Source organism: Bactrocera oleae, chromosome 5 (assembly GCF_042242935.1).
Source record: "Bactrocera oleae isolate idBacOlea1 chromosome 5, idBacOlea1, whole genome shotgun sequence".
In the NCBI taxonomy this organism is placed as follows: Eukaryota; Metazoa; Arthropoda; class Insecta; order Diptera; family Tephritidae; genus Bactrocera; species Bactrocera oleae.
The window spans coordinates 36938216-36954814 of NC_091539.1; the positions used below are offsets into that span (position 1 = coordinate 36938216).

The 16599-nt window shown below is 34.8% G+C and overlaps 1 protein-coding gene across 4 annotated transcripts; it reads right to left on the reverse strand.

Annotated features, from left to right (window-relative positions):
• Positions 1–1099: 1099 nt before the first annotated feature.
• On the reverse strand, positions 1100–16292 carry gbb (glass bottom boat). Of its 4 annotated transcripts, none has more exons than XM_036371596.2 (6): positions 16041–16292; positions 8806–9485; positions 3667–3839; positions 1726–2162; positions 1488–1655; positions 1100–1429 (listed from the first exon to the last, which is right to left on the reverse strand). In XM_036371596.2, the coding sequence occupies exons 2-6, from the start codon at positions 9186–9188 to the stop codon at positions 1169–1171; spliced, it is 1422 nt and encodes a 473-aa protein (XP_036227489.2). In that variant the 5' UTR covers positions 9189–9485; positions 16041–16292; the 3' UTR covers positions 1100–1168. The 4 variants fall into 4 exon arrangements, with proteins under 4 accessions (XP_036227489.2, XP_036227488.2, XP_069966283.1 ...); XM_036371595.2 differs by having other exon boundaries at positions 15971–16292; XM_070110182.1 differs by having other exon boundaries at positions 15963–16292.
• Positions 16293–16599: the final 307 nt, after the last annotated feature.

Here is a 16599-nt window from a genome sequence, read left to right on the forward strand (position 1 = left end):
ACTATTTATGTGTCCTGCTTGTGTGTTTACTGTACAAAAAAATATCTAATACTTAAAAATACAAACAAATAAATTTTTTGTTATATTACTTTACATAATGTGATACCAATAAGCATCAAATAATTTAAATCAAACTGCTCAAAAAATGGGCACACTCTTCACACGTATGTGATAAAGGTATTTACAAAGAGATTTTTGCATATTTTGTACATTATTTGGTTGATTTTGCATAAATAATCCTTGCTGGAGATATTATAGATTGGCTTGCCATTTCTTTTCTAAATTTCTTACTAAGTTTTCTAGGAATTTCATTTGATATTCTAGAATTGACAGTTCAGTGTATTGATACCATAGTCCTCAAAAGTCAAATCAGTTTAATGGTGTATTTTGTGTGCTTATCCTGGCTTAGCTTTATACCTTAAACAGGATATGTTAAGTTAGCCACAATGTTGGGAAGGAATCAACGCTGACGCTATACAAACTGATCGACCTTATTATTTGACCAGATATCTTCACAAAATTTGGCATGAATTATTATCTAAAATAACGGTACAATGCTTTTGTGAAAACACGTTTGATGATGAATGATGAAACGTAAATGGTCATAACCACAATTCTAACAAAAAACCTGCACACTTCACATATAGGCGGAACTATTTTGAATCCTTCAAGAATCCAGTCAAGCCTCGAAGGTTAAATAGAGGCAATATATTAATGAAGCTATTTTAACAAATATCAGCCGATTTTAGAATTTTTTATAGAGACTATAGGTTTAATGGTTCATTTGGTGATTTACAATTCGGCTAAGCCTTCGAAACGAGTATATATCTTTACTAGATGGAAGGCTTCTGATGTAGTACCATTAGAACTTTCTTGGGACTATCTTCTTGAAAATAAATTCTATGGAGAGTTAAATTCCTGACATACAAACCTATTATATAACACCGTGCAATATCTGATTACTTTGCATCGAGAAAGAGCAATACATATACTAGAAACCAAACTACAATTATGCAGGACCAGTGTACGCTCTTAGTTCCCGACTAATGTCAAAATGTTTTGAATATACGTACTTAATAAATAAATATATTAAAATGTATACCGTATATAATGTAATTTTATTAATCTCGTTTGTTTGTTGTATACTTTTTTCTTATATGTTTCTTAACTAATGACATCCACAGCTTTTCACAATCATATTTTTATATTTCTTTAAATTAACATTCTCTTCGTTCAAATGATATAGGACGGGTAAAGCACCTAAACGTGTTGGCGCACAGCAAGGTTTCGGCACCTTTTTCGGTTCCAACAAATGTACCAAAGTCTGGACAATGGCATGATTGGTGGCATTCATGTGAGCATTTAGAGGGAAATTGCATTCCCCGCTGCAGTAGAAGGCGCCATAACCCTCCGGGGCAATGATCCAATCCTGTAAAATGATGAGTTAATAAAATTTCTAAGATAAATAGTGTTAAATATATATTTACATTCCAACCCAAGTCCTTGAAATCAATGTAAAGCGTCTGTATTTGACAACTGCGCATATTTTCCACGGTACCATCAAGGAAGGGATTGATCATTTCGGACTTCTTACGACGACGCACATGTGGTGTGTTTCGCTTCTTGCGGCTGTGGTGATTGGTGGACTTAATCAGCTGTAGAGATCCATAAAATAAAAGCAATTAATTTAGTACTTCATAAATTGCATAAATGCCTCACACCGACCTCGGGTCCACGGAAGAAACCAATCATGAAAGGCTGATACTCATCATCGCCCTTCGGATGCACCAAACCAATGTCGTCCAGTTTCACCTCACGTTCCGGCTTATTCACCGCATGCGCTCCTATATAGAGTCCCTTATTGCTTTTATGATCATGCAACCATATATCCAGACCTTGTGTCACATTTAATTCCAACCAACCCTGATAGTCGGAAGTTGTATTTACCGAGGAGAGCACTTCCAATTCACGTTGTCCCTCCATATTGACAATTGAATAGACGGTGATGGTGAACTCTCTACCGCTGGTCAACCATTTCCCTTGTGCGGGGTTCTGATATATACGCAACTCGGCCATCATTAAGTAATTATCATTTGGGACATCGGACACGTCAAACCAAAGGCGTCGACCATGCTCGTGACGCACTTCGTCGACATGGTGGTCTATATAATGGACAAAATGGAATATAAACAACACAAAAAATAAAGGTGAGTTAAAATTTCAAAAATTTCATTATAGTACCATATATATAAAGATAAACATAAAATGATGTGAACAGACGATACTACAGAGCAACGGCATCAACTACGAGGGTAGTTCGTAAAGTCAATAACCTTTTACAATTACCACATTAATTTGAAATCTATTCATTAATTAAAAAATTAACTAATGTTCGCAAACCAATATCGAATAGGAGATTAAGTTTGAGAGTTACGATGGAAACTCCCCACTATTATTCCACTTTAGACTCTAAACGGCACGAGCTACTGTCGGTTCTTTGTCAGAAAAAGCAATTATATCGGGTTAAAGATGCAAAGCCGATCTTCTCATCTTATTTAAACACTGAACAGCGTTTACTAAGTTTACCACGAAGTTTGTAACAGCCAAGAGGAAACGTCGGGGATCATATAAAGTATATATCAAAATGATCAGTCTGACGAGCTTAGTCGATTTAGCCGTATCTCTTACCACCACTCCATTGCGGCTGGTAAAGTCCGTCTGTAATGGTTTTATATATCCTCCAATAAACACTTCAAATAGGCGAAAAAATTCAATTCATTCTTCTGTCGAAATTAGGGCGAACTTAAATTTGAAATGCATGAGCTGTCAACGACATTATTTAAAAGTTGGCAGACTAAGACCTGATTTCGACAAAACTATGCCGATATAAAGGTACACTATTTGAGCGGTACAATAGCGAAATCACTTCCACATTCTAATATGTTTCACCTGATTGGTGCATAGTCAGACTACTTCAAAACTTGAAAGAATTTCTCAGAAGTTAATAATTTGGTTGAAATGAAGTGGTCATCACTGAAGGTTGCTGCATCATGCAAAATTAATCTACATATATTAAGGAAGACACATTTTTCTACTAATCTATTTGCTTTTAAAAATCAGGGACTTATTAAACTACTCTCGTATGTCGTTGTCGGCAGGTAGCCAGAGTGCGGTCTTCATAAATGCGCGCACTTATTGGCCACTCAGATACAAATATGTAAAAAGTGGGCATATATACTATACTATACACACTTGAATAAAGTGTTTCGAGCAACCGTCTGTGGCCACCAATATCTCTAACCAGTAAATTGTAAATTATAATAGAGAAACAGAAAAAATGCCCGTATTTTCCTTACACAATTCTCATGCACACATTCACAGATAGTTCCTGGAATTTGTGTGACGAACTGTGAAGATAAAGAGCAGCAACTTCGACTGTCTTCTTTGAACAAGAAAAGCACAATAAAAATTTTACCTGCTGCAGTCGCACATTCTGAAATACTTGTGGGACAGATTAAGTGACAGCAGAAGGCAAAAGTAGAATACGAGTCGTACTAGTCGTTGTGAAAATCAGAACACTTTTAAAAGGCGGTACATAACGGTCATCTTACGGACAAAACCTATAAATATTGTTTTTCTTTACACTTGTAATTGACTTTTCCTTACTTTTATTAAGAAACGTCATTATAATATCACTCTGATCGATTGCTTGCTTGTCCAAATCGGTTATGAAATTCTCTTGTTCTTCAAGATCACGCTTAGCACGAGATGGCGCTTCGCTATTCTCCTCTTCGGTTAAACGATGATAAACATCGAGCAGAAATTGTGGCGCCGATTTTCTGAAATTACGAATATATACAAATTTTAGTTTTTAGTTTTAGATGTAATAAATTGTATTAATGATGCATATAACTCTCTAATCGCAGCTAAAGTCAGTTAAAGGGAGGAATTACACAGTCCCACTGGCTTAAGAGGTTAAAATGATTAAGTAGTGAATATTTTGTATCATGTAATATTACGTTAAACTCATAATTCCCAATCGCCCGTAAAGTGTCTTAATCTTTTTACAAGACTGCCCTTTAAAGATTTACGTACCCAGTTCGTTCATATAACACTACACGTATATATGCAATTATTTGATAAGTTCTATTTGCTATAAAGATCCTAAACCTTCCAACGTAAGATGCTCCAGTGAAATTATGCTGATTGAAGGAAACCATTCGGTTCGGTTGCATTGTAGCAAAACGGTAAATCAGTAAGATTTAAGATACCATTCGAATTAAGCACCTGTTAACTGAGATAGAGTTGTTTATAAAACAAATAACCAATTATTCATATTTTCCCCAAACTGAACCCCTCCTTATAAGCCTATAATGTTAGCAGCTTCCTTTTGAGGCAGTACAAGCTACTAGAGTTTCGCGCGCCGGAGATGTCACAGGGAACAAAATGTATCGCATAACTAACTTAGCGAAGTTTGTATCACAAATATGTCCGTCTGTGTATACCCGAACATGTCCCTTAGCTTTTGTGATCTCGATCTGAATTTTTCCACACGTTCCTTTCTCACCTCTGAAGCTGCTTGTTTGTCGGTACCACCGATATCGAATGACTATAAGATAGATCTGCATACAAACGGAACAATCAAAATCAACTTCTTGTATCGGACATTTTTTTATATGACAAGATATCTTCACGCAATTCGGCATTGATTATTGTTCAAGATAACGCTATAACTTCCGAACAAATTGTTCAGATCGGGCTACTATAGCATATAGCATATTTTTATTACCTTTCTCATAATTAAATAAACTTGAAACTCTATTTTGCCCAAAATCTTATAGCGAAAAAACCTGTTCACACACTCTTTCTGTTAGCTTCGATTCAATGAAAGTGTAAATAAACTGACTTAAGAATTTACAATATAAAATATTGCCAGACTAATATCAAACATTATATATATTCCATATCTGCTTTCCTTCTTGGGGCACTATTTATATGTACATACATACATACTTTAAATGAAATCAATCGAAATGCATTGCAGTCAAAAAACGTTTGCATCAAACTTCAAAAATTAGATCACTTACATTGTTTTTTCATTCTGTGACATGTGTATGTATGTGCTTACATATGGCAAATAAAAATGCTTTATTTTTTTTTTTTTTTACTTCGTGGGTTACTTGAGACTTTGAAATATTTCACACTTATTCAACACAATTTCGCAAGTGTAATTTGAAATCAAATACTCGCACACGAGTACAATTAATTCCACTTGGGAAGAGTAACGTGAAGTATTTACTTCATAGACAAAATGGAGCCCAAATATAGATACATATGTAAAAGCTTGCAATGGGCTGCTAAAAAAATTTGGTAGCGGTCATCCCGGGCACACAACCTTAAAAATCAATCTTTCCAGTATTGGGAGTGGTCTTGCTTAAGAAAATGCACATTTTCTTCACTTTGAGTTGTTTTCTATGTATTGGATCTATAGCTACAAATCGCTGGCTGAAATTAATTTCGAGATGGAGAAGTTGAAATATATCTTAAAAATGGATGAAAGGAGAGCGCTGTTTGAAAATAAAGCTCCCTATATAATTTTAATTCATATTTTCGCAATATAAAATATTTGCTAAATAGTTTTGGGAATGAAGGTTCTATAACTTGACCAGAAATAAATCCGTCTCTGTTGTCACTGCTTAGAAGCGTTTATCGGACAACTCAGGTACTTGCTCTATATAATCATACCATGGTCAAATGATTTCTTATCTAATTCCACCGAAGTAGGTACTTCAGTCGAGGTTGTCGATTTTTGTGCGTTTATAGAAGATTGATGTAGACTCCTCGAATCTCACATCGTGCATATTTGCAAAACAGATGGTCCTTTGGAATTTATCCGTTTTTCCAAAAATAAAATACTTGTTTTACTATGTAAATCAGTCTCTGAAAGAAGGACATAGCCTCATGGAAATAATTGGGATGTCGGAAGTCGGCCATGACTGTCCGAAATATGCTTTAAAGTGAACAGTCATTTCGAAATCGTCTACGGCTTGTGGGTCATATAATTTAGTCCTTTACTTTCAACGTAGTCTCCAACAACAAGTTGGTATGCTTATTAAAATACACTTGTGAATTTCGAATTTTTTTTGCAAATGAATGCACATATATTTGAAAATATTAACCGAAAATTTGAAGTTGATTCACAAATAGGTTCGGGGATATGAGCGTATAATAATGTTTTAACTTAGTGTAACCGGCTCCAAAAACCTTAAACGCATTGTATTTGAAACGCTGTTTTCCGATTAAGTGAGAAAAATTTCTTCGAAACAGCTAGCTAACATTTTTGGTTATTGTTTTTTACAAAAATCTAAGCTTTCAGTTTTTCAAAAATCCCAATTTTGACTAATTTTCTGTATTCATATATTACAATAATATTTTTTTAGTTATAATTTTATAATTAACAATTGTAAGTAGAAAAATCTTCCTCACCGGCAGACAACTTTTTATTTGAAGCCCTTGTAGAGATCGGCTTCAGAATCAAGGGAATCTAAAATTTTTCAAAATGAATCACCAATTATTAAAGTACTTTCTGAGATTTAGTTTTGCTTAACTGTCTTCCAATAAAATGTCAAGTCCCTATATTCATGTACTGGTGAATTTGTTGTTTTATAACTATTGCGTGTAAATTACCGCATTTCGTGAATACCCACATTGTTGTATTCGTAATACGAGTATTACGACTAGTAACTAGTTTTGTGCCGGGTATGAAATGCGAATGACTTGTGGAGGAGAAGTGTAAAATTGAACAAAGTGGAAATAAATGATTTAAACAAATAAGTGAATATGAAAATATTTAAATATTTGCATATTTAAGGTAAGGCAAGCCGGCAATGTAGTCAGCAAGTCTGTTACCTATATGAATGTACAAACACACAAAGCCATAAACACACACACATACATACACATGATACATAAGTAATAATTGAGTTATGAACTGAGAAACTCAAAACAGAAAACATAAAATCGTTGTAAACGGTGAATATAACCGCTTGAATACCCGAATTGTGATGCGAATTCGTAATGTTATTAGAACAAACTAGTTTTTTGTGCACAAAAAAGCAAGTAAAAACAATAATTTTTAGTATTAAAAATATTTATCCATATCAGAAGCAAAATTTATTTTATTAAATAAATAAAGACATTTTAAAAAAGTATTAGCGATAAAAGTTATGAATATCTAAACAGCTGGTCCTACGAAATAATATATAGATGAAATAAAAAGGCAGCTTTGAAGCGTTGGTGAGGTCTTTTTTTGTATTTTCAGCGAAAATTTAGTAATGTATATATTTTTATGCCATTAAAAAGCCACATGACATTTAAAAAAAACTGATATTTTCACGTGAGAGTTTTTGAATAAAAATTAAGGTTTTTTCGATTTTAAGTCGAAATAAGGTTTCGCAGTTATTATTTTAAATAAAAAAATATAGTTAGCTTGGGACATAAGAAGGTAAAAAACAAAAACCCAAAAACTTGGATATTTGAAAATTTATCACATACATTTTGAGGTTATGCGTAAAAAGTGTCAATTCAACAGTTGTAGATCTTTTCATTACCTACAACTTTGCCTTATAACTTTTTTTTAGCTAAGCCGTTTTTAACCCTTAAAAATTTAATCACACCCCAACGCTTACTCTTCCCGACCTCATTTAAAAATTTCAGAAACTGAATATTTTATGCAAGTAAGACCACATTGCACTTCATTCTACACAATTGATCAAATTTGACTCAGACTGGTTCATTTAAACTGCGCGCGCAGACCGAATCGATAAAAATCTTTTCCCAAATTGATATTGGTATTTTTGGTTTTGTTCGTGTGAAGTTTGATTTCCTTATGTCAATTAATGTACGTTTGGCAGCTGTCTGTTTATGACGCGAACAGTTTGCCTTGAAAATCGACGTGTTGGCACTAGAGATCCATCGATGTTAATATTTTGGGTATGAATGTCAATGCTAGACTCTAACCAAAAGTCGTGAATCTTTTGCAAAAACAACGCCGAGGAGACTACACAAAAACGGTGCTTGGCAACGTATTTGCGGACCCTAACTTCACATATATGAATATGACGTCGAAACTGTCCAACAATCTAACGAATGGCGATACGAAAATTTGCCGAAACCGAAAAACCAAAATTTACTGAAGGCAGTCCTAGCTGAAGCTTGTAGCAAGTAAATGAAGAATTGAATTAAACTTTGACATGCTTGTAATGGTTCAGGAGCCTATTTTGAGGCGATACTAAAGTATTTTGATTAAATATGTGAAAATGTAGTTGTTTTTTGTCAGTCCGGGTAAATTTAATTATTCAAATGATATGGCAACCAAGACCTTTTGCTGTGCAATGGCACAGAGCTCAGCAATAAAGTACAGGGAGTATGTAAAGGTGATAATTTTCCAAAAAAATAAAAACAGTTTTCTGCGAATTGATTGCGTAAAAGAAAAAATTAAATTTTCAACGCACTCTATCTCTGCCACTGATTGACATAAATACACATAATTTAATTTATCGAATTGGATTAATTGTAATCGAGGACCAAACAAATACTTGCTTGAAAATCATATCATGTTTGTGATCGTTCTTTACTTTGAACTAATGGTAAACCTTAAAAAATACTGTCTGCAATGTTTCATTTCCTTGCCAGTCATATTCCATATCCAATTTAAAACTAAACAATCCCACAATTCCTAAATACAGTTAACATTTTTTAACCTTATCTAATTGTAAATTAGTAATGCTTGCTTCTCCAACTTACCTCAGCGATAAATGTCCATGCTTTCGTCTTGGCCGCTCCGATAAACCCAAAAACTCTAAAATCTCATAAGACACATTCATTTTATCATCTTCGTCTAAGGCGCGATGCATTATCGTCTGATCAACACCGTTATCTATGTAAATACCCGATTGACTAGCTCCTACCAGCATGTGTAGACCGCCATGCCTACTCAGCAATCTGTTGTCTATATCTAGACTTAGCTGACTTAACAGGAGTAATAACAATAAGGGCATCAGAAATAATGAGCAACACAGCTGATGTAGCACTTCGAATGGATGTAAGCAAGTGGCATTGCGGCCGCGGGTGGTGGTGGTCGTGGTGGCACAACTCAGACGCTGACGCAATGATATGTCTGATGGCATTGTGTATTGTGCGAATCGGTGGGTGCCGACCTGCGCTTATATGTATGTATATATTTATGTATGGCAAAGTGTTTCGTTGATCTTTTGCAAGTTTCACTTCCTTTTTTGCACAAAAAACTAAAATCAACAGTTTTATGGCATTTGTTTGGAGGATTCGATTTGATTTATTGCAGTCGTGTGCACACTTTTACGTACTTAAATATGGTATGTACATACATACATGTCATATGTGTGTACTTTCATTTATGTTTTAACTCTAATATTTTAATATCTTTTTTTCAAAGTTGTTAACATTTTCTGCAAAAAATTTTATAAATAAACATGATTACTTTTTGTAATTTTTTTTTTTAATTTATCACCATACATATAATCACATATTTCTCATAAAAATTTCACAATTTTTAGCGCGCAATTTCCATGTGAAGTTTTTCATATTTTTTACTTAAAATAATATTTGAGTTTTGTATAATTTTTGTCTACACTTAGAATATCATTTTTATTGCGAATTTATTGCACATTTGTTATAGTACGAAAGAATTACATACTTATTTTCATACGTATTATTTCCACTTCGAATTCGCCGAAGATTCGCAGGTGAAATAACAAACATATATGTATGTACGTATATACAAGCACTGATTGTTTACAAGCAATAACACCGGAGGATGGCAACAATTGGGGGAAGCGTGAGATTGAAAGTAATAAAAATGGATTATCGTTGTTGAGTCGGTTGAAATTTATAGGTACACGCTGTTTTGCCATGGAAATTTATATCTACATATGTACATTGTTTACATACTCAAATATTAAAAACATAAATAGCGCATGTAGCGCGTGTCATAGACTCGGCATATACGCGTGCATAACAACACTTTACTGCGTATCGTGCAAATTTCGCAAATAAATTTGTATGCAGAATCTTAAATCATTAAAAAATATACAAATTTAATTTATTTAATTTAAAATTTAGTTCAAATTTAAATTGACTCCAAACAGTTGTTTTCTCATTGCTTTTAACTGCTGTTAGAATTGTTGGGCAGCACTGTTGTGTTTCTTAGTTGGACAGTAGGTTGAACAGCTGATTTGTGTTCACATTTATTACATTTGTCGGCTTTGTAATAAACATATTTAAGAAAAGTATTTATTTGTTTGCAGTAAACGAATAAATTTTGATTTTTATTTTAACTTCGTTGAGCGTTTGTTAATTGTTTGTTTAAGGTTGTGTGATCAAATGCTTAAGCGGAGGTTACAGTAAGTTTAAATGCAGAAGTGATACTAAAAAATAAATTAAACTAATGGCAGTGGCGGACTTAGTAAAACGTGTTTGCAATGTTTTTCATAAAGTACAGAATATCTAATTTTTAGGAGGAAGCTATCCTGCATATATATTTAAAACAGATATTTTGATAATATTTTCGTTTTGCTGCTATTATAAAATAGTAAATTGTAAAACGGTAAACAGTTAATTCACAAAATAAGTTGATAAAGCTTGTCTGCAACTTCATGCCATACAGGAGGCATGAAATGAGCGTTTTTTTTTTTTGAAAATGAAATACTAATTTTGAATGGGAAAGTAAAAAAACAATTATTCAATTTCATTCTGGCAATTTAGAATTTATTCTAGCAATTTTTGGATACCATGCCATAAAAAATGTTCGTATTTTGAATCAAACCAATATAATAACAAGTAAGGAAGGGCTAAGTTCGGATGTAACCCAACATTTTATACTCTCGCAAAGTCAAATGGTATACTCGTTTGTGATTTCTTTGTGGATTGACTGATATACTCGGTAGAAGGTCAACTATAGGCACTGGGGTCCACATATTTAGTACTTAGGGGCTTGAACAGTTTTCGTTCGATTTAGACCATTTTTGGTCACAAGGTGGCATACTTTAAACGTATTATTCACGCAAAGTTTAACCCCGATATAAACATTGTTGCTTGATATGGATAGTGGAAAGTGAAAGGACCAGATGGAATTTAAAATGGTGTTATATGGGAAGTAGGCGCTGTTGTAGTCCGATTTCGCCCATTTTCGCACTATAACATAGAAATCTGCTTAACCGCAGATCTCAAGATATGGGTTTTTACCTAAAAGTGGGCTGTACCACGCCCACTGTCTAATTTTGAACGCGGTTCCTATAAAGTCATCTCATACCATCCCAGAGATAAAATTTAATGTCTCTGGCGTGTTTAGTGCTTGATTTATCGCGCTTTTAGTAGTTTTTAACAGTATCGTTATATGGGGAGTGGGCGGAGTTGCCACCTGATTTCAACGATTTTCACACTGCGGGTAGAGGTTCTAAAAAACTTTGCTTCCAGTGAATTTTGTTTTGTTAGCGTTAGCGGTTTAGGAGATATGCACATTAAACCCATTAGAGGCGGGAGACGCCCACTTTTTAAAAAAGCTTTTAACTGCATATGCTTCTCCCTAATGTGATCCTGTGTACCAAATAACAGTCTTGTATCTTATTGCGGAGCTTAGTTATGGCAATTTATTTGTTTTTGATTAATGGCGTTTTGTGGGCGTGGCAGTGGTCAGATTACGCCCATCTGCAATACCAACGGTCTCACGGTACCAAGAATCATGTCTACAAAGTTTCATAAAGATATCTCAATTTTTACTCAAGTTACAGCTTGCACGGACGGACGGACAGACAGTCACCCGGATTTCAACTCGCCTCTTCATCCTGATCATTTATATATACATAACCCTATATCTAACTCGATTAGTTTTAGGTGATACAAACAACCTTTAGGTGAAAAAACTATTATACTCTGTAGCAACAGGTTGCGAGAGTATAGAAAAATAAAATAGTAAATAAATATAATAATGAAAGTGCCACAATCAACTCACAAACGACTTTTTTAAGCAATATATGGAATTTTTGCAAGGTAAGTACAGTAATGTATAATATGCGAGATTATGTTAAAATAATTTAATATATATTCATAACTAAGCCACCAATATTTAAGGTGACTTAATGTACATATCTCCTAAACCGTTTAAACTACAATAACCAAATTCGCTCAGGACAAATTCTTTAACACAGTGTGAAAATGGATGAAATCGGATCCTCTTCCCATATAACGGTTTTGTTAAAAAATACTAATAGCGCGATAAATCAATAACTAAATGCTTCAGATACACACAATTTTACACCCGAGAGGGTACGGGAAGGCTTTATAGGAGTTGGTGTTAAATTTGGACGATAAGCATCACACCGCCCACATTTAGATGAAAGTCCAAATCTTAAGACCTTCTCCACCGATTTTAACCAATGGTTTGGCGCTCAATATAAATGAATTGGTCTGGGCCTTAACCTCATACCGCTCGCCTTCGGTCGAGTTTATATTATACCTAAATAATCTTCGCGGCCAGGAAGTAAAATATAGTAATATAACTAAGTCTATGTGAGTCTATGACCATGAAATTAAGTTAATATGATACCAAATTTGTTTCTAATCCATTCATGATTTCGTCGAACAATGACGTGAACCCTTTCTGTACATTTTAATTTTGCCAACACATGAAGGTATTTAGTCGGCTTTGGCCGTTGCAAGTTCCAATAGTATAAAATGTTCGGTTACACGGGTACTTAGTTCATCCTTACTTGTATTAACTTAATTTTTCCAACAACACTCAAAACTTTTTAACAGAGATGATCGCACACAAATTATGGCGCCAAAACTGCAACCGACTAAATAAAACTTGCATTAAAATGCTTAGATTTGAACTGTAGATGTACATGTGAATATTTATGTTTACAAATATAAAGATGTATGCACATATTTAGGCGAAAATCATCCTTACTTCTTTTTATACCCTCGCAACTTGTTGCTACAGAGTATAATAGTTTTGTTCACCTAACGGTTGTTTGTTTCACCTAAAACTAATCGAGTTAGATATATATAAATGATCAGGATGAAGAGACGAGTTGAAATCCGGGTGACTGTCTATCCGTCCGTCAGTGCAAGCTCTAACTTGAGTAAAAATTTATATATCTGAATGTAACTTGGTAGACATGTTTCTTGGTACCGTGAGACTGTTGGCATTGCAGATGGGCGTAATCTGACCACTGCCTCGCCCACAAAACCCCATTAATCAAAAACAAATAAATTGCCATAACTAAGCTCCGCAATAAGATACAAGACTGTTATTTGAAATATTTTTTCAAAGTGGGCGTGGTCCCGCCCTAATGGGTTTAATGTGCATATCTCCTAAAGTAAACGCTAATGCCATAATAACAAGATTCACTGGAAGCAAATCTTTTTAGAGCCTCTACCTACAGTGTGAAAATAATTTAAATCGGGTGGCAACTCCGCCCACTCCCCATATTCGGTACTGTTAAAAAATACTAAAAGCGCGATAAATCAAGCACTAAACACGCCAGAGACATTAAATTTTATCTCTGGGATGGTATGAGATGACTTTATAGGAATCGCGTTCAAAATTAGGCAGTGGGCGTGAAAACCCATATCTTGAGATCTGCTTAACTAATTTCAACCAAATTCGGTGCATAACGTTCTTTTCATATTTCTATGTTATAGTGCGCCTATTTCCCATATAACACCATTTTAAATTCCATCTGATTCTTTCACTTTCCACTATGCATATCAAGCAACAATGATTATATCGGGGTAAAACTTTGCGTGAATAATAGTTTAAAGTATGCCACCTTGTGACCAAAAATGGTCTAAGTCAAACGAAAACTGTTCAAGCCCCTAAGTACTAAATATGTGGACCCCAGTGCCTATAGTTGACCTTCTACCGAGTATATCAGTCAATCCACAAAGAAATCACAAACGAGTATACCATTTGACTTTGCGAGAGTATAAAAAGTTTGGTTACATCCGAACTTAGCCCTTCCTTACTTGTTATCTTTCTAATTTCTTCTCATTTACTTGTCAATTAATTGATAAACATAAGTTTTGCTTTATTTTTGTTTAATTGTGTGTACATACATATATATGTATGTAATCTATTGTGATACACGCAGTTAGCGAGTGCCATTAACCATTCCAGAGCTACGTGTGTATGTGAACGAGGGCAGTTCGATAAGTATGTGAAGATATAGAATTTGTCACGACCAAATTTATAAGTCTCACTTCGATATACGGCCATATTTGGAGAAAAGTAAGGCATCATACAAGACAATCAGCTTTCGCTTAAGAAGCATACCGAAATATCCTGCAAGAGATATTTTATGAGCTACTTGCGATAAAATTATCTTTGCTCCCTTCGACAACGTGACACCATAACTCCTTGGTGTTAAATAAAACCTTTGACTAGACTCTTTCCGTAAGTATTATGATGAGGTTTAGACGAAACAGGACCCAAAAATTTCACACGAAACTGCTTGGAACCATTTAAATAAGGCTGGATGCAAAAAGAGTATATAGGTACGCACGCCGAACGAACTAATGAAAATTAACCTCATGAACTGCATTTCCATCTGCGAATGGCAACAAAATTTACCCATTTCTGAAGCGGATGGTTGCTGGTGATGAAAAGTTGGTCACTAACGACAACTTTAAAATAACGGTCGTGATCGAATCGTGGTGAGCCGGCGCAAACGGTAGCCAAGCCAGGATTGACGGATAGGAAGGTTCTGCTATTTGATTGGTGGGTTCGGCAGGGAATTATTTGCTCTGAGCTGCTGCCCTACGGCCAAACTCTTAACTCGAACCATTACTGTCAGCAGTTGGATCGGTTGAAGGAAGCAATCGGACAATAGGAGAGACAAAAGAGTAATTGAGTGATATCAGGACAACAAGAGCCAACGCATGTCTATATTGACTCGCCAGAAGCTCTGGGTGCCTGCTTGGGATATTCTTATGCATTCACCTCAAAGTCCGAACCGGAACCAAAGTGATTACTACCTGTTCCTGTCTATGGCGAATGATTTCGCTAGTGGATAATTCGCCTCAGGAGAAGCTTGTGAAAATCGACTGTTTCTATGTGAGTATCATGAAATTACCTTAAAAATGGCAAAAATGGATTTTTTACTACACAATACTACACTTTGTAAAAGACAATGATTACTCAAAATCGTTGAAGTTTGAAAAGCTAAAATGCGTCCGTGAAACAAAACATTTGTTAAAAAATTCCAAATTTATCCAATTTATCAAACTGTCCTCGTATGGAAGTACATATTAACAAGTAGTGGTATGTAAATTTGTATATCTATAGGCTCAAACAATAAAATGTACTTCGCATTACTCGATCACATATATATGTATATTAAGCTGCTCAAGAAAATGCGAATCAACTGCAACAATAAAACGGATAATCTCAGCATTAAGTGCGGGACGGTAGGGGATATGTATAGGAACGCAGCAAAGAAAGATAGGCACATATGTATTCCTTATAAACGCTTCCAACAAGTTCATATATACATATGAAAGGGCCACCAACGCATTTTACAACAACAACGAAGAAACAAAAAACGCATTTAGACTCGGACATTGGGTCGGATCAAGTGAATATAAAGCGGCGCTTTTGTGCTGCCTCAGTGGTAACCGCATTCATATAATTATACATAAGTATGTGTGTACATAGATATATACCTATAACTGTGTATACTTATACAATATAAGTATATGTTTGTAAAATTATGAATTCAATTATTTTGAAATCGAAAATCACATTTTTGCGCATTTCCATTTTCAAATATGACATTTTCTCAATTTTCTTCAAATTATTTTCACACAAAATTTTTTATTTTTTTTCATAACATAACATTAACTCAGTTTAAACAACAAATTATTACTTTCGTACTTTTTAAAACACAAAAAACCGCAATTTACGCATAACGGCGGTTAGATTTTGAACTCCCAGAAGCACTTACTCCACCACAACGCGATTTTGTGCTACAAGGCGTGTTTTTGTTGTTATTATTACTATTTTTGTGTTATTATTTTCCAATTTTTTTTTATGTATATCGATATTTTCCTTATTACTTGCGCATTTGTTGTAAGCAAAAGCAAAAATGTACTTGTATATATCAATTGACGGCGCCACCACAAACCGTAGCATTGAAGTGCATTGCGCGAAGTTCCAGAAATAACTGAGAGTGGTGGCGGACTGATGGCGGACTGATGGCAGTAGAGTCGATTCGATGCGATCCGATCCAAATGAAAATGGGCAGTGCGGCAAAGCAAACGAACCTGTTCTACTCAGCAACCTAGCGCCATCATCAGCATAGCCGGCGCTCCACTCTACGCTACTCAACACGCTTTGCAAAGTGTGCATATTGTTGTTCCAGTATCTACTACTTATTGTCGGTATGTACCTATGCACATACATACATACATATATATACTCAGGGTACACACTTATAATGTCCATTTGCGAGCATGAGTACAAGAAGACTGGAAACCACAGGCACATACATATATCCATAGTAC